The sequence below is a fragment of the Embiotoca jacksoni genome, unplaced genomic scaffold (genome assembly GCF_022577435.1).
Source record: "Embiotoca jacksoni isolate LCO1_2020_lvr unplaced genomic scaffold, fEmbJac1.0.p SCAF_5, whole genome shotgun sequence".
Lineage (NCBI taxonomy): Eukaryota > Metazoa > Chordata > Actinopteri > Embiotocidae > Embiotoca > Embiotoca jacksoni.
The window spans coordinates 15,128,323-15,147,925 of NW_027185403.1; the positions used below are offsets into that span (position 1 = coordinate 15,128,323).

The 19,603-nt window shown below is 43.2% G+C and overlaps 1 protein-coding gene across 1 annotated transcript in view; it reads left to right on the top strand.

Annotated features, from left to right (window-relative positions):
* The first annotated feature begins 3,354 nt into the window (after positions 1–3,354).
* ablim3 (actin binding LIM protein family, member 3) overlaps positions 3,355–19,603 on the top strand; it is a 42,361-nt gene continuing 26,112 nt past the window's right edge. The window contains exons 1-2 of the mRNA XM_069171053.1: positions 3,355–3,811; positions 11,530–11,661. Of these exons, the coding sequence (XP_069027154.1) occupies positions 3,799–3,811; positions 11,530–11,661 (145 nt within the window). The 5' untranslated portion in view covers positions 3,355–3,798. The remainder of the gene's footprint in view (positions 3,812–11,529; positions 11,662–19,603) is intronic.

Consider the following 19,603-nt stretch of genomic DNA (forward strand, 5'->3'; position numbering starts at 1 on the left):
CCAGCGGTTTTGGTTGGTTTTCTTTCTCTTTCTCTTTTTTCTTTTGCCTGTTTAGTTAAATATAAACTCTGGAACTGATTGTGTATACCCAGCCCCCAGTGCACCATGACAAAGTCACCCTGAACACACAATATTCAGCCCTGCACTGCACATGTGATCATGCAATTGGCTATGCAAGGCTGCAGGACACAGACCATTTATTCTGCTCTGTTTGCAAAAGTGAGTGTGTGGTGTGAGGTAAGAAAAGAGAGGGAATGTGGGTGTAGTAAATAGAAAAACATTACAAATACACAGGAATGGGTGGAGATAGCAACGTATCATTGCAGGGTAGATGGTAAACGTGTGTGTGTGTGTGTGTGTGTGTGTGTGTGTGTGTGTGTGTGTGTGTTGTACTTTCCTCTGGCCATGTGGGTGGACAAAGGGCAATGATTGTGTGACTTAGGGAAGAATGCAGCATGCTGCTGATCAGTGCTGCTGATAGTGGACACATGACTTCAGTGTGATTGACAAACAAAAGACACATTACGGGGATGATTCGGGCCAAAACAATGTAGCCATACATCGCCATGCAACAGAATGATGATCATGTCTCTCATGTGTCCAGCAGGTCATATAAGGCGCCACTGGTGCTGACAGTGGCTGATTTATTCTGCCTGGCCAACTTAAAGAGACAGTTTCCATCAGAAAGAACAGAGCGATGTCAACAGTTTCTTCCAGTAAGAACACACATCAGTAGATGTTTGCCTTCATTGTCGATTAGGGGGGCACTGGGGCCTCTGCAGACAGTGACAACAGTGTGTTGACCTGGCGGCCTCCTGCCCCGCTGCCTTCAGTGCACAGGAAGGCCAGCTTCCTGTTTTTCTGCTCCGTCAGTTTGGAGGACAAAAGCACAATACTGGATTGACACAGGAGCTCAAACAGCACCCGGCACAAGTCAGGCCCATAACACCCACATACATACGGTCACACTCACACACACACCTTGATGAAGATGGTTCATGTCAGTTAATCGTTATCCATAGGAATCATAATCAGTATTGACCTGGGCCAGTAAACATATGAAATCACCGGAATCCAGGTCACTTTTAATGCAGTTTGGTTCAATTGATTTACTTTAAAGTAAGCGTTATAAATTCTTAAAATAATTATGAACGCAAAACCTGGTTCATGCAACATCATAATGATTTCATTTGGCAGGGATGTGAAATGATTTTCACCATACTTCCTAATATGTCTTAATGAAATCCATCTCTCTTTCAGTGAAGTCCACAATTTTAATTGTAAAAAGTCTCCCTGATGAAACTGAGAGCCAAACTGTGAGGAAAGAAAAAGGATTAAAGGACAACGAGAAAACATCTTGTATAATTATTGAGCTTCAGAACCAAAGAGGTAAGACTGAGTGAGGCAGCACAGAGAGGGAGAGATAGAGAGCGGGGCGCCTCTCATATCCCCCCATTGTCCAGCTTCCTATAAGGCTTCAGGACCACGGCTTCCTCAGGACACGGGGACAGGGCAGTTGGTCAACTTAATAAAAACAGATCACACATACACACAGAGTTCTGGATTCTGGTCCTGGGCCTCTCTGTGTGAAGTTTGCACTCCGGCTTCCTCCCACCGTCCAGAAACATGCATCGCAGGATAAATGGTGATTCCACAAATTGCCGTTGGGTGTAAATGAGCAAGTGAATGGTCTTTGTTTTGGTTTGTCTCTGTGTGTTGGCCCTGTGATGGACTGGCGACCTGTCCAGGTTGTACCCTGCCTTGGCCCGGAGTCAGCTGGGATAGACTCCAGCCTTGTGACCATGTTCAGGATAAAGCGGGTATTGATAATGGATGGATGACTATTCCTCTGTTTTCCAGTTAAATAGGCACTCCCTTTTTTTTCTCTCTCTCTTCAGTTTTGAAGTCCACTAATTTGCAAGATTATTGACTGTTTTTGTTTGACTAATAGCTGAGAGAGGATGGGAACAGCGGATGGGTGTTTCACCATTAGATGGAGATCTTTCCACATACTGAAGGCAAACACAACACCAAGTCGGCCGATATTTGAACTGTGATGTCTGGCAAGAATTCACCGGGCAGTTAATGAAATTATTGTGATTCTGAAATCAAAAACAGCGGAGCGTGTACGTCAACTAACCTGGCCAACGCGGTGGCTGCTTCACTGCAGATGATCCAATTAACTAATTTGCTTACGTCGATTTTCCAGAAGAGGGCGGTGTCATTACAGTTTTAGCAACAAGCCCAGCCCAGCACCGCAAACACCAACAAGTCGTTCATAAAAGCCTTATCCAGACTCTTTCAATCAATTTGTTTGAAATATCCCTTGTTATTCTCCCGATAGGTGACTTTATGTGATCGATATTATAAATGGAGGTGGCCTGACTAATTCTTAAATGTACTTGAATATTTCAGACACTGACTCTCTGGTCTGAAAAACAAAAACAAATGAAGACTAAGGACTTTTAGACATTTAACACTTCTTACTGTGTGATGTAGGCTGTAGAGTCCCCCAAAGCATTCACAGCAGCCCAGTGACGTCGCCAACCCAAGATAAAAGAGAGCGCGGTCAAGTCACCCATAGACAACCAGAGCAATGCCGGAAATAAGGACGCTTTACTTTCATAATAAAATCTATCCCGTAAATAGATTCAATCCCTAAAGTTACAGTGTGTTACTAAAATATACATTCTAGTCTGTATGCTGTGGGCTTTGATCAACATATTTAACGTATGTTTTTATTTGAGGGTTTGAGCTGTCTGCTGTCCGGTGGACTGATCTGCTGTTACAAGGGAGGGAACATGTTGTTGGATTCGAAATTAAGATATTTTGTTTAATGTCTGTTAACAGTGTGGGATTGTTTTAGGTTAGGTTAGGTAGTTACTTTATTAATCACCGAGGGGAAATTTTTTTCGCTACAGCAGCATACAGAAGCAATAATAATAGAATAATAGAAAAGCAATAAAATAGCAGTAAAATAGCAGTAAAAAATATAAAATATAAAATGCACAGTATATACAGTACAGTATATTTTGTTGCTGTCTTATCAAAGCGGCTTTTTGGGGGGGGTATTTTAAGGTTTTGATTTTTTTCATGATTTACATATACCGTATGTTCATCATATTTCAAATGAATATGTAAATAGGTGATACGTGCATGCAAGTTTATTCACTTATAGTTGTTTTTTTTTGACGTGTCTAAGCTCTTCATGTTCAAAATACCCTGTCAAAAGAAATTAAAAAAGAGAATATTGTAGAATATTTTTTGCTCGCTTTATTTTGAAAGCAATTTCCGGAAAGGGTATCCGGTGGCTGTTTGACAGCGCGTAAGAGGCGCACGGCGGCACGCCAGGGGAGCGCGGCGGAGCTGGGATCAGCCGGGAGCGAAAATGTGAAGGTGGAATGGGAGTGAGCGGCATTGTGTTGTCACCGGCGACCTGTTTCTTTGGAAAAAAAAAAAAAAAAAAAACACTCCGCCGACGTTCACACAGAAAGAACCGCAGCTTTATTTTGATACCATAGCTAATTACGGGAACTATCCTCGCTTATATTTTTTTTCCTTATATATTTGTATCCTTCTTCCCTCTGTCCATGTCCACCTTCTTAGAAATTGACTGAGAGCTGTGTTGCTTGGAGTGAGGAGCATCATTTACTGGATATTTTTCTTCTACATTTTTTTTTTTTTCATTTAATTTTACAATTTCGAAGGAGTAAAGTGCGCTGTGAAGATTGTCGTGTGCTTTATGGGATTATTTTTGGACGGAGTCGCTTTGTTTTGGATGAGAACACATTGGGCATCATGAGTTCCAGTGGTAAGTCCATTCCTGCGCGCTTTATTTCTCCACTTGAAGGACAATACATTCAGCTGAAAGCTGAGACAACTACCATTAAGCAAGCCGAGACTATATCATACTTGCCGGAATATATTATATATAATTAACATTTCAAAATAAAGCTAAAATCACTGTTTGACTTGCAATTTAAATTCATCTCAAAATACAGGATTAAAAATCATAAAAATTGAATTTTTCTTTCAAGAGGAAGTCAACCACGGTACATAATGTGCACCAAGCCCTTGTAATAGACTTCCAGCAGGGTTAGAGTTGAGCAACACTCTGAAAATATCTGGAGGTCAAAGTGGCATTCGCCCAGAGTTCATCCATAGGGGAACATTTTGGGGATTCTTCATCCACATAACAGCTGTTGCTTGGATCCTCTCAACATCTGCTTCTTAGCTGCCACTTGTTTTTCATCTTCCTCTCTCCTTCCTCATCCTCCTCACCACCACTCCGGGGACACCTCCCAGGCTTACAGCTGTTGCCTCTCTCCAAGCGTCCACCTGTCCTCTAACACTTTCATTTGAGGAGCAGGAAACCCTTAAGTTGGAGATCTCTGACCTCACGGGTGCTGGTCTCTTTGAGTTGAGTTGTGTGTGATGCAGCACATGACAGCCGCAGGGCTCCTGTCATACTTACCCTACGAGGGCCCGGGGACGGCCATGATGCTAAGCTGACCTTATTGACTCTGACCCTGATCCTCTGTCAGCTGAATCAGGGCTTTCCCTGTATGGCGGCAGGGTCAGCTGTGTGAGCATGTGCGCTACTGTGCATGCCTCCACTTTGTTGTGTTTACAAGTTATCACTGGTTGATTTACAAATCCGACTGAGCAGATCTCAGGGTTAACTTTGTGAGAACACACAACCCCTGTCCTTTAGCTGTCAGTAAGGACAGTTGAAGTTGATGTGCACCAGGTGCTCAGAGAACTGATGGTGTCAGGCGCTTCCTATCCGCCCTCCAGTGTTACCGCATCACTCATAATCTAGTCTGTCATTGTGTGGCACTACATTATTCATCCAGTGCTCTCAACTCTCTGGTACCGGGGCATGCCTGACTGCCGGCGCCCGTGCGGCGGGTACCGGGAGTGGTGTTGCATCTCCTCGCCCCCTCTGAGAAAATGATGGAAATTCTTTTGTTAAGCTTCAAAATGCTTCTCTCAGCTGACAGAGGGGAGGAGCACATGAAGCTGGGGGGGGGCGAGGGGGTGTGGGGAGCTGTCACAAGCTCCTTTCTTTTAAAAGCATGTGCTCAAACCGGATCGCACACAAAACACAAACATGAACAACATGTCAAAATGTGGTATGCGTGTGTGTGAATCTATGTGTGGCTACATTTAACTGTCTGTTTGTCTGTGTGTGTGTGTGTGTGTGTGTGTGTGTGTGTGTGTGTGTGTGTGTGTGTGTGTGTGTGTCAGTACTGTCACAGCAGGCAGATGGTGGTGTTACATGTGTCTGTACTCTGGCTTTAGGCATAGAAACACAGCAGGCATCTGAGCTGAGGAAAGAACACCTCTCCTCCCCTTCCCCTTCCCCTCCTTCAAACATATGCCCCCCCCCCCCCCCCCCCCTCAATCCCTCCCATCCCCCCCATGCCCACCGTCCCCCTCCAGCTTTCAGCACTCTCCAGGTTGAGCATGAATGGGCCTGTAGGACTGTGCTTTGTGCAGTGTTTTCCGCTGCATTGGGTGTGATTGCCCGGAGCCCATCAACACACGCAGAGTAATTACACACAGCTCAGTCTGTCTTCATCTTCTGGGCCTTATATCTCTCATGGTCACTGGGTTTTGTGTGTGCGTGTGTGTGTGTGTGTGTGTGCGTGCGTGTGCGTGTGCGTGCGTGTGCGTGTGTGTGCGTGCGTGTTCCGCTGACTCTTATTTTCTGCTTGGCTGGCAGTCGAGGTAGGTTCTGGGGTACAGCAGGTTAGTTTCTTGTGGAGTTGGACTGAAACAGTAATATATGATGAGTATAACGATAGATTGTGGGACATTTCCACGCAGCGGGTTACGCACAGTTTGTGTGTTTCAGGGGAGTGATAAAACACATGTTGATCAATATACTGATCATTGGGCTCAGGGACCTGGGGGGATGTGCAGACCCATACATCACATGCAGCGCTGACACTTCCCCCCCCTCTCCGTGTCTCTCTGCAAGTCCTCAGGTATCAGACAAAACACATCCAAAAGGCACGAGGAAATGTAGCAAAGCATGTTGGGACATAAAATGTCCGTGAACATGGTATTCTTATTTTGCTCGCTTAGCTTTCAAAAACATCTGGTTTGAACAATATAGTTGCAATCTCCATTGAAGCATATGCCATTTTGCGAAACTATTTAGTCTCATGCATATTCATGAAATTGTATTCAAATATTTATGTTTCCCAGACAATGCATCCCACGACTTTTCTAGAGCACCACCATGAGCTGTAATTTGTCCCATGTTGCTAAATGACCACAATCAGATATCAGCTGCACAGACAGCCTCTGCTGGACTTTATGCTGAGTGCTAATTAGTAAATGTTAGCACGGTAAGCTCACTGTGTGAGCAAATAGCATACAATTGATGCTGTGATTCAGATTGAGACAACTTTATTGATCCCAAGAAGTGCATTCATTTGCAGGTTTCCCAGTCCACACTGATACAACTGCAAAAGGCACGGGGAAAGTAGTCTGAGGAAACAGATCAACATGCATGGGTCAATACAGAGAATTAGTGAACAACGAGCAGAAGTAAATAAAATCAAACAAGAGTGTGTTAGCATGCAGACTTTAGCGCCTGAAGCACTTCTGTACCTAAGTACAGTCTCACAGAGCAGCTTACATGGATAACTTTGGGTTGACATAAACTCACAAAATAGCATCACAATTTGGGAATTTTCTACATGTGTCAATATCCTAAATCCCAGAAAAAAAATCAAGCATATTAATCTTATTGGGTCAAGAAAAATCTGGGGGAAAAAATTGCCTTGCTTTAAACCCACTTTGGGCTGCAGTAGCTTCAGCTATCAAAGATAACTTTACAGAAGAGAAGCTCATTAAATTTTGAGAAGAACATCTGTAAATAACCCTCAAACACAGTGTTCCCTGAGGCCTAGTGTCTAGAGGGGAAATAAATAACTGAAGGTATAAATAAATACATAGTATTTACAACGTGATTAAATGCTGTATTTTGTCCTTGTTGTTTCACTGTCTGTTGTGCTTTCCTGGTTTTTTATGGGAAGAATCAATGAGAACAAGGGTAGACGAGGAGGTGAGCTGTTTCATATATGACTCCTGTGCTGCTGCCTCATCTGGTGAATAGTCCCAACCAGAGCCAAAGAACCATTATTCACTCCTGATGCCAGACGCCTTAGTTCAATAACACAGAGAACAAAGGTGGGAGACAAAGATGCACAGATGCACCCACAGATGCTGGGATTGGACCGATGAATATTAATGTACAGTCGTGTACAACTGGTATGGATTTACAGGTTAGCTCAAAATCAAGCGCAGGTTTTTGTGTTTCAATTGCAGCTACAAGGTAATCTGATTGCAAGTAAAAGCCACTGGGGGAAGACAATTATGGAGACAGTCTTGAAATACCATTTAGTTTCTTCCGCAGCTATAAGCACTGAGTATTTTTTTTAATTTATGAACAAATCAGCCAGTAGATTAATTCAGATCAACCCATTGTTGTGTCCTCCATCGAGGTTGTGGCCATGACCTTGGCTTCTGTTAGGATTGAGTGAGGATGTAGACTGTCAGTGGCAGTCTGACCCTTCTCTCTCTGTCGAGTGACAGCATGTTAGTGATACCACTGGACGCTACCATGGCTCTGATGAATGCTGCGAGCCAAGATCCTGACAGAGGAGGACGGAGATAAAGGGAGGGGATGAGGAAAGGTATGGAGACAGCTGATTGGTTGCATTAGATTACAAACAGGGAAGAGAGGATTAAATGATTATTCTGACCATCTACAGAAAATGTTTTTTTTTTTTTAAAACTCAAACATTTGATGGTTCCTGTTTGTCAAATGTGAAGATTCGATGCTTTTTCTTTTCATAAATGACACCAAGTTGAATATGTTTGGGGTTTGGACTGTTGGTGATATACTGTAAAACGAGACATCTGAAGATCTTGGGATGTGGGAAATTTTCACTATTTTGTAACTGCAGTTTACTTAAGTCTTGTCTATACAGAAAGTGTTTTCAGTTGTCTGGTTGTCGGTAAACTTGGGTTTAAACCAATCCAGCGGTCTACACAGGAGACACAGCATCAATGTTGCCAATAGAATATTGAAGTACTTGTGAAGTGGCTTCGACTTTGGCGTTATTGATTGCTGCTTGGATTTTATGGCACTTCAGAGTTTTATTGTAGGATTTATTATTTAGTTCAGAAAATACCAAGAACCTATATTTGAAAAAGTCGTCAGCAGTGTCGCTGAATGGTTTGATTGCAGCTTTGCAGCTTTGCTACCGTCTGTCTTCAGAATGCAGCATGTTAGAAGTCATGAATGAGATGAGCCTGTGATAGATTGTACTTTAACTTCTTGCTTACCAACCACCACAGAGCTATTACTAAACTGAGTCGAACACAATGGCTTTACATTCACTTCCATGTCATCTTAAACAATCCTTCACATAAGTCACATCTTTGTAATAATCCTGTTAATGAACTAATTTTCTTTTCAGGCATAATTAACTTTGGATTGTCGACATTAGCTAATGAACATTAAAGATATGAATCACTACCAAGTACGGCTGGAATTTTGGTATATTGTAGCGCCAAGCCATCGTCTGCATGTGAGGCGTTCTTTGGACATCTGTTCATTTTAACTACAGAAAATAACCAGGGTTACAATCTCTACCTGTAAACTGCATGCAAACTTGTCCCGTTATTGAATTATTTTCCTTAAAATGGATTTTATAAAACAGGAATAAAAAAAAAAGATTGTTCAACAACCGATATCAAAGTCAAGGAATCCGTATCGACATCAGCAATTTGTGTACAATAGCCAGCCACACAAATAAGTGGCTCAAATACTGTGATTGAGCTTAATTAGACTTGTTTTAAAGCGGACGTCCTCTGATCTGCGTTCAGTAGAGGTTGAAGTTCAGCAGTCTCTGTGCCTGGCATAATTAAGTATGTTAATAAAAACTACACAAAACCTTAAAAAGTAAACTCGGGTTGCAGTGCACACGTTTCCTCTCATGATTCATCTTAACTCCACAAGGTCTTTGTATTGCTTCTCTTTGATTCTTCCCTCCTCACTCCTCTCACTCATCACCGCCGATCTCCCAGCATCCCTTGTGACAGAGGCTCCCAGCATGTTCTTCCCCGGGGCTGTCAGGTCAGGGGCAGAAATAGCAGCAGTCTCTCATTCCCCGGGGATGCTGTTGGCCTCTCTGACATCCTGTTGTTATCACCCGTCTGTCCGGGGTCGTGTTCTCCTGGAGCACTTTCTGCTGATTTGGAGTCAGTAGATTACACCTGTAGTCTGGTGCCTATCATTAGAAGAATGACTCAACACCTCTGCATGGGAGAGGATGGAGGGCTGCTCGAGAGCTCTGTAATAGGTTTGGATGGGAAGAGCTTGGTGTGCGTTCAATGAAGATGAATGCGCTGAAACAATTAGATGGCGTTACGTAATGCTCCAGCTCCTGAGCTGATTGTGTACCTGCATGACCGGCTTTCTCAGCTTTCTGGCATGCACATTCAATAAGCATCTCATTATAGCATACTTGTTGAAAATTTGCAAGAATTCTTGCTCTCTGCTTCCGTCTCTCATGTTTGCCTCTAATTTCAGTTTGCGTTGGTAATTGCCGTTCCTCACTAGGCTCAGATTTCTTTGTAAGTCTCTTCTTTTGTACGACTTTGCCTGGCTCGGCTGTGAAAGCAGAAGATGTAATCCTGTGCCAGAGGTTTGATTTGACCCACTTTGAGAAGGTCAGCATTGTAAATAAATGCCCTGTGTGTTTTCAGTTAGTGTTGGCACAGGCTTGTGGCATTAGTTTCCATTATCTCTCGTTCACACCTGATGGAATCAGTGTTGCACATTTGGTTTTACGACGGGGCAAAAAACAACAAAAACAACACTTTCAAGGGAGTGCCATTATTTGAACCAGTGGCTGGGCACTTATCGGGCAGTGCTAGTCGATCCCAGTGGAGTTGCCAGCATTGTGGGGGGAAACAATGAGCTAACAGAGACTTGAGTGTGGGAGATCGGGAGCGAGAAATAATCATGCTTGCATATTTCCAGTGCCCACACTCCCGTCCTGAACAGGGGAATAAACGGCTACACCAGAATACATTTTCTCCTACACCCATGGTGGATGTATGCCTGCATTCTCGCACACACTGTGAATATACCGCTGTCAAATTCTGAGCAGGCAGAGAGTGCTCAGGCTTTGAGATGTGCAAGGCTGTTAGACTTTTAAAGTGATGCAAGTCCTTCGGGATTCATCCAGTGAAATGGAATCAGTAGCTCTGTCACACCAACCCATATGCTGGTGCTCTTCTTACTGAAGCAGCAAAACCCTTCAGTCGGCTATTCAGGTGGGCAGACCGGCTGGTTACCCTGCCATTATACCCTTTCCATAGAGAGAAGGACCACTCGTGCTCCTTCATGAAGACGGCGACAAATAAGAGACTGAAACCTGGCACAGTCTCAGCACTGCAAGGCTGGTTGTCTAATATCTGTGTAATAATATGTCTGCGCTGGTGGATGCAAGAGAATCTGTTTATAGCCCAGAGGAGGAGATGGACTTTTAAAGAGCCTCTAATAGCTTAAGAGCTTTAGATACATTCATTTTCCTCACTCATTTAAGATTGAATGAATGCTTCCTTTTGACCTTTTTCTTGTGAAAGCATTGAGTCCAATACTGCTAAGGGTGTGTGGGAGAACTTGCTCTCCTGACTGTGTGAAATAGCTATCAGGATTGCAGGCGTCTGACATGTAAGCTAAGGCATAATGAGGTAAGGAGATCCATCCGCTTTCTCAACTGACACAGCAGTGTGTGTGTGTGTGTGTGTGTGTGCGTGTGTGTGTCCGTGTGTCCTCCCGTATGAGTATGTGAAAAATAGAGACAGTGGGAGAGAAAGCCTGGAGCTTACTCAGCCTACATAGGTGTCAGACCTCACAGCTTCAGAACAAGTGTTGACAGAGCTACACTCTGATCTTATTGTGTGAACTGCACTCTTTAGTGTAGTCAGTTCTGCTGATGGATGGGAACATGCATACAGTCGAGAAACATTAAAATATGAAAAGCAGCTTTATAAGCTTAATGCTTAAATCCAGTAGAATTTGTCATTAATCCAATGTTATTATGTGCATTGAAATGGATGGCGTGTTGTTGTTGGTCTTAATCACATCTATGTGATTGGCAATGCTAGTATAAAACTTTATTATTTCTCAATCTGCTAAAGTTATTACAGGCTACATGATGTTATATTTGTAATATATACCAGTAACTATGAGTTTAACAAATTGTGTTTGAGAACGTTGCGTAATTTAACATTTGACAGTTCTGTGAGGATTTGGATTTTGTTGTATGTTGAAAAATACGAGATTTATGAGTTACTGTAAACTGCAAATTTACTGTGCAACAATGGACACCTCAAAATGAGACTCCGAACAGTCAACCCAGCTTGGAAAATAGTGTGTAAAGTATGAGATTAGTTGATTTAAGTGTATCAAATGTGCCTTTTTGTCTTCACCAGCTTATCACCAAGGCTCATCAAGTGAGCGGAGCTCTGGACCAATCCGGTGCCAGCGATGTCGGGAAGTATGCAAAGGGGAGGTAGTACGAGTACAAGAGACCCACTTTCACGTCAAGTGTTTCACCTGCACCGGTAAGAAACGGAAACCATATCCATAACAACACCACACAGCAGGCGCCAGAGGAGACAGATAGCTGTGTTCACCCATAAGCCTGGCCGGTCATGGTCAGGACTGCTGGTTATGTAAAATGGGAATTCCAGTGCTCGGCCAGAAACGAGACATCTATCTCGGTCACGTCATTACACTCCCATTCACACAATTTGACAGATAACACGGCATGCATTCGTTCATCCATCTCTTAGTGTGTATGCTGAGTGCTACTATTAGACCATGGTGGGGATTGGAACGGATCAGAGGTGCCTTGCAGGGGACTTAGGCTCCTGCTACGCTAGCTTGTTATTGTACTGACAACTTGGAGGGGATTTTCCTTTGGTTGTACCCTGAGCTCTAATGAGACTGACTTAACTTTGCTTTGCAGTGCTACAGGTGAGTGCTGGTGACCCACATACGGTCGCGACATAATCACACATCCTGTTGGGTTGGGAAGAGTGTGCAGTACTTTTCTCTTTTGTAATGTGTAATATCTTAAAGCAGTATATCCTATAATATTTTTATTGCAGGTTTTGTTGAAAGGAATAGTTCAACATTTTGAGAAATACACACCCAGCCAAGTCAAACTATCGCTTTCAGAATAAAGAACAAATGTATTAGAAATGACTAACATTTTTAATGCTTCAGGTAAAAAATAACAGTAAATCAAAGTTACGTTTTTGTTGTCTTTTAATGCCAAGGTTATCCACATGTTGTAGACTGTGGAGGCAAAATGTTTTGCGGGATGTTAATGCAATTGGCATGAATGAAAGTGTAAGATTTGGGAAGCTCACAGTCAGGATGAAAAATGGGAGGTTCTGATTCTAAGAATCACATTGACAAATTTGCAAAAACATGAAGCCAACATGTAAAATTGGCAACACCGACAGCATTTAGGGCAGGTCGGAAAGGGGGTTGGGGTGATCCCGTACCTGATGAGCATGTTCAAAATTAGAAATAAAGAAGGGAAGAATGCTGCTGTATTTACCTGCAGCAAGTAATATGTTAATAGTTCTGTTTCTTTCAGTGAAGACTGTCTGTCATGGGTGACTTTTCAGTTATTTGTAGATAAGTAGAGATGAAAAAGCAACTAGATAAATTAAGAACAAATGTCAATAATCATGTTTTCCAAATCATGTAAACATATACTGAGACAGCATTGTTTAATGGTAATGTGTCTACACTAAACCTGTACATAAATAAAGTATGTATGCCAAAATAAACAGACATTGATATTGACATTAATATGCAGTAGTATATGACTGCATATCATCAGACAGAGTTGGCACTGTTCCCTGTCAATATTCTTCAGTACAAGGAAGACATCCAAATTCAAATGTCTTGGATTTCCCACTTGGCGTCAGATTATCTCTGCCAATGTAAAAGATGTATTACGTTTTTTAATTTTTTCTTTTTGATATTGTGCTGGCTGCTGTCACAGCCAGCTTTTTAATGTATTTCAATATATTTTGATGAATGTTCTTTCAGCCTGTTCCTCTGCTTAAAATAACTGATGATGGACATTTTACACTGGAAACTTTCCTGGGTAATTTTTCAAAGTTTTGAGGGGAGGAGAAGAAGCTGAGCAAGTTTTGTTTTTCACTCTTTGAGCTGCACTACACCGCTGTACAACTCCTAGACGTTCTACAGTAGATAAACTCACTGAGGATTCACTGGAGGGTTGTTGTTACGTGTTCCCACGTGTAACTGTCACACGTGAAAACACGGGCTGATTGTGCAACACATACACACGTGAGCTCATGCATGTAAGCGTACGCATCCATACATGTGTGCGTGCTCACTGTGGTTGTGAGGGGTTGCTGTGGTAACGGTGTGAAGGGGCACCCGGTCCCTGGTTGGTGGATATTCTCAGCATCTCTATGGTGCTATTAACCAATCGGAGGGCTTTATTCTGTTCCCCAGAGAAAAAGGGGGGAGCACCAAAGGCAAGCAGAAACGAAAAGAAGAGGGGAAATGGGAGGGCTGTGTGTGTGTGTGTGTGTGTGTGTTGGGGGTGTGTGGGTGGTGGTGGAGGGGGGGGGGGGGGGGGCTGTTTGTGTCACCTAAACATTACATCATCACTTTAGGATAATACAAATCTGACTCTCTTCCTCCTTTTTTCTTTCCCTCTTTCTCATTAGCAGTGCAAATCTGCCATTGATAGCATCGTGTTTGTACACCTATCAAACAACCCTCCACTCTCATGTTCTAGAGAGTTCTCCTTTTCCCATGAGGCAATGGGGCACTATTGTGCGACCAGACCCTGACACATCCCTGCCCATAATATGCTCTCCTGTATGGTTCTGCACAACCAGCACTTTTCTAAAGCTTTTATTGTTCGGTCTGTGAACCCCCCTCACACACAAACATGTTCCATGTTCTTTTGAACTTCATGAACTCCATCTCCTCTCTGTTGTCTGTGTTTCTGGTCTCTTCTTTTCATTAGTTTTCTGTAGATTTTTCTGAGGCTGAATGGTTCTGGAGGCAGAAGCAGGATTTTCTATATTTTCTTCCATCTTTCTGTTGCTTTTTCTACGATGTTCTTCTGCTCCTTCCATCTCTTTATTTTGCTTTCTCCCTGTCTTTCCTGATGACAGCCACCCAAGCATGAAATCAATTTCTCGTCTTGGGATGGGATGACATTGGCATGCGGGGTGTGCGATTCGGAGGCTAATGGCTAAACTGTATTAAACCATTGCACCACAGTGACAATCCACTGCCAGCAGCCAATTGCCTTATCTATCACATGTGTTTATAGACTCTGTGAATTAGGAGTGTTTCAACATTTGATTTGGTTCTTTGCTGAGTTTAGTTTTTTTCAAAGAATCAGCTTGTGTATACAAGTTAGTGACCTTGACCAATGATATTGTGTGCGCCTCAGTCTGCCTTCATTTCCACTGCAAAAGCATGACATACAGTCTTAGTTATTTCCTCCCTGTTTTCGTACTTCTCTTCCTTTTCTTTTTTTCAATTCAGCCTCCTTTTTTCCTCAAAAGGGCTGACTATGCCCCACTGAATACATCATGATCATTCAGTCACATACACAGGTTACTTTCACCCACATTCTCTCAGAATGTAAAAATACATACAGCCAGCTCATCCATCATTTTATCCTCCCTCTTTCTTCACATTACCTTGTGAATGCCTGATTATCATAATTTCTCTGTCATGCATTAGTCAAAGGGAGCAGATCACTAATCATGTGCATGTGAACCCATTATGCTGCTGCTGATTATGAAGAAGCAGCCTGGCAATCAGCTCGAGAAAGAAGTCTGGAAAAAGCTGAAGACAGGAGCCAGCTCAGACTGAAGCAGACAAAGAGAAGGCAGTGGGGGTGTAAATGTGGATTATGTGGATCCTGTAGCCCTTCTCAGTGTAGCAGTGGGCTGTAGTGTATGGATGATGTGGTGTAGTATTACCCGCTGACTGGGCTGACTCCTGCATACTGGCCCAATGACATAGTGACCACATTTAGCCAGTCTCCGAAGCCTAATTGGCGCTCTTAGATTCCAAGAAAAACAGCGTGGCCTGTCAGTGGCACGAGCGCAATGCAAATTTGCGCATACATCTCATGCGTAGGCAAAAAGCGTGCATGTTTCCAATGCAGCCAACTCATACTGACAAAAAACACTGAAGCAGACAAGCAAATATACGAGCACAGAAAGAGACAGATGCAAACAAAGACACATTCGCACATAAACTGCCAAGATGCTCCCAGTAGTTATTTATTCTTGGAGACAAAACAGATTTCTGTCATAAAACAGCACTGAAAGGATTTGCAAATGCACACAGACAGGTCAGATAAATACTTGACTGCTCTTCTAAAGCTTCCTCTCTGGCTGGTATTGTCACCAGAGCTCTTTTTCTCTCCAGACCTGTATCAGTCAGTCCAGCCCCCCCCCCTTTGGATGCCGTTAGCCCCCATCACTCACCCTCCATGTTAATTACATCAACCTACTGTACTGTACCACTGTTACTCTCTGAAGGCAAAGGAGAGACTGTGATGGAGGGAAATATTATGAGAAAAACACAAGGAAATAAAAACAAAGAAAGAGAAATAAAGATAAAAAAGTAAGGAAGCAAGGTTATGTGGAGAAACAGAAAGAGAGACAGAGCTCAGAAAAAAGACGTGGGGGGGTTACAGGGACGGGGAGCTTCCTGTAGCTATAGCAACCACTGGTACGCTGGTCCAATCACCACGCCAATACGTGGTTGCTAGGGAGAGATTCCGGCAGAGGGAGAAGGGAGCGCGGTAGGAAGCGGCGCTTTTCCCCGACGACCACTCTGTGTTTGGGATAGATGACAGGGATTATTTCTCTGCTTGTTTCTCCCAAGCGTCACCGTCCTGAGGGACTTTCACACACCGAGGCCCTGCCTGTTGTCTTTAAGTGTGTGTGTGTGTGTGTGTGTGTGTGTGTGTGTGTGTGTGTGTGTGTGTGTGTGTGTGTGTGTGTGCCACGGTGAGGTGTAGCTGCTTGGGTGTGCAAGTGTCTGGCTCACAAAAAAGGAGGGATGATAAAGCAGATCATTAAGTGACAAAACCCAGCACACATTCAATCAGTACATCAAGAGCTACAGTATTCTTACTGCTTATTGCAAAGCCTCATCTCCAGCAGCGGGGTTACGTCTGTGTGTCTGTGATCTCACTCACGCCCATTTGCCCCTCAGCTGAGTCTCTTATCAGCTCTCAGAGGGTTAAAAGCTGAAGGCCTCAGCAGCAGGGCTGGTCTGCCGGTATGAAGGGACTCCACTGGGCAACCATCTGTCTCCATCAACTACAGCAGCCAAACACGAAGGGAACCCTGTCACTCACGCATGACTTCTCTCTGCTTTTGCCTTTAGCTGCCCGCCTCCCCCTCCTTTTGCCCTTTTCTACGACATCTCCTCCTCTTTGGTATTAATGATTTCCTTCAGCTGTGCTACCAGCATGGCGGTGTTGGTTAGACAGTCCACCACGCTGATCCAGACTGAAATATCTCTAAAACTATTGGATGGATTTGCATGACTTTTTGCATAAATATTGATGTTCCCAAGAGGATGAACCCTACTGACATTTTGTTGAGCCCCTGACTTTTCCTGTAGCACCACCAATAGAGGTTAAAGTTGGTACAGATATTTGTGCTCCCCGGACAAGGAATCACGTTGACTTCAGCAATCCGCTGACTCTAAAAACCTTGGGGAACACTTATCTTTTCCTCTAGCTCCATCATCAATCCAGAATTTCAATTTGTCCAAAGGTTAACTTCCCATCAACCCGAGCTGTTCTTAGTTTTTATTGCTGATAAAACGGCATAATGCTACACACATATTAAATAAAATGGTAAAAATGGTAAACCTACCTGCTAAAGATCAGCATGTTAGTCAGTAAGCTTGATAGATACTGAAAGTTTGATTCAGCTTAAAGCACCCACAGTGCCTCACAGTGCTGCCAGTGTGGCTGCAGAGTTTTGTTTCTCTCCTCTTCCTGTGTGTCTGAGCACTTGTTCTCCCACCCACCCCACGATTTGGCACAACTTGAGAAAACACATTATTTACTCTTGAAGTGTTTCCTCCTGTCAGAGGGGCTCAGATCCGGTGGGACGGGGGGAGGGCAGAGGAGCCTGGGCCCTGTGTTTGGTAGCACAGATGTGGGGGTAAAGAGGTGAGACTTCCCCTGATTAAATTTGCTGCTATCCTGATTCATACAGTACCTGCTCCGTTGTGAAGCTGTCTTTGGCTGCCTGTATTAAAAAGGCCTGGCAAATTAGCATAATGTTGACAGCAGCACTTAAATAATTAGAATGTGCAGCGGGGTTACTTTAAGATACCGTATAAAGCATGTCCATTTACTTAATAGCACATTATGACGACCTAACCGTAGCATAACGAGCTGAGGGGAGAGTCACAGGGAGAGAAGGAGTGGGGGGAAGGATTGGGGAGGGGAGACACACTGAGGTGCAGCCCGGTAGGAGTGAGAGGAGAGGTCCAAACAGAGATAAAGTGGAGACCTTGTGCTCTCAGCCACAAAGATTTGGAAGCAGTTTTGAAACGGAAAGAAACAGAAAGAGGTGTTGGGGAGGAGGGGGTGTCGGGACTATTTTTGGGGTTCCGGCCTGGGCCGAGTTTGAGAAGAGAATTTTAATTGCGTCTGTTGGCTGGAGATAAATACCCAATCAGGCGGACCCCCCGTGGATGCCTAATCAGTGCACTTCTAATGACCACAGCTGCAGACACCAGCCTACATGCTAACTCCTAATCATTGGACTTATGATCTCTCGATGCTAACTTCCCGCTCTGCCAAAAAAAGAGCAGTATGACGGAGAGAAGCAGCATCTCTCATTCTCCCTCATTAGAGTGCCATTCAGGGGAAGATCATAAAATGAGCAAATAGATGAAATGAAGTCTTTGATGTAGTTTAGTTGAGCAAAGCAGATTATGTTTGGTTGAGGAGGATAACTGAAACTAAATCCGATTTTCTCTCCATATAATAATCAGTACTTCTATTGCGAACAAAATGTCGTTGTTTTTTAACTGGAGAATCTACAAAACTATAATTTTTAGCTGTGTGCTTTCCCACGAGTAGCTACAGTATGACTCCCCAGAGGCCAGTCATAGGACAGTAAAACATACCTAGACTGGCTTCAAGTCGGTTGTACACGGCTGTTGTTTTTATGGGCGGGTGTCCCCAACATGTGGTGTTGGTTGTGCGGCTGTGACCAAAACCTTTCTTCTGTGAGCAAAGCTGAGCCACGACTCTGCATCAGCACAGACACCCAGCTCCACCCACTGCGCTGGCAACTAACATGTGGAGGGATAAGTTTAAACCCTCTGCTGGATGGTTACAGCTAAAAATGAGAGAACTTAAAAATGTAGAGAGCCTGCTTACCAACAGCCTGATAAAAGTGGAGGTCCTGTTAGGGAGAGTGCTGCTTTTTCAAAGATCAAAAATCAGTTTTTACCTTTGCTTCACTCAAAATGTTCTCTAATAGGTGCAAATGTCAATTCATTACTTTAGTTCAGGCATTTTCTTTGTTAAATTTGTAAATTACACTTATCATTGGATCTGACCTATTAGCTGCATTTTTAATGATAGCAATAGTTATCATTCGAAAATACGTAACAACAGACAGGTTTTTAAATACAAGGAAAACAGTTGCGAACTGTTAAAAAATATATTATTTTGTATTCTTAATTGTGTAAAAGTACTTGCCAGTATTATTATTACAGTAAGCAGTACCAGCAAATACTGAAAGTATCTCAAGTAAACATACTAATTATGCTGAATGGCCCTCTGTTAGTTTCAAATTATGGAGCCTTCAAATTCCCAAAACATGATTATTCATGTTTTAGTTGATAATCATTTGTGAACACAGTTTATAATCTCGTGCAACAATATACACAATGATATTTTGGGGGGATTTCAGGCCTTTGTTAGATTTGCTGTGGGAGAACTCACAACTTTATTAGCTGGCATGTTATCTCATGGAAATCCAAACACAGCCCAGCGCCATCCTAAATACGTCTAATTAGCCACATATGACAGGCCCTTTAATCTGTAATAATTATACCTCAAATAGCATTAGTTATCTTCTACTTTCAACCACTGAAATGCTTAAATGTAGAGCAAAAATACTTTCACAAGGTACTTTCACAAGGATGGTCCCTTGAGAAATTGTTTTCTAATTTTCGGTATGATCTCAATAATTCAGATATTATTGTCACATTTAAGTGAGAACGTGGCTGCGGTGTATCCTACCAATTTTAGGTTATAATCACAGATACAATTGAGCATTTACAGCCCCCAGTTTACCCACAGCCCCTCTAAATGTGCCACTGGCACCACCAGCACTACCACATCACTCAGACTGGGACCTAACTGTCTCTGGGGCAACCGTGGAAGGTTTACATCTCCTGTGGCAACTGAGGAAGGGGGCCGTCCTCTGC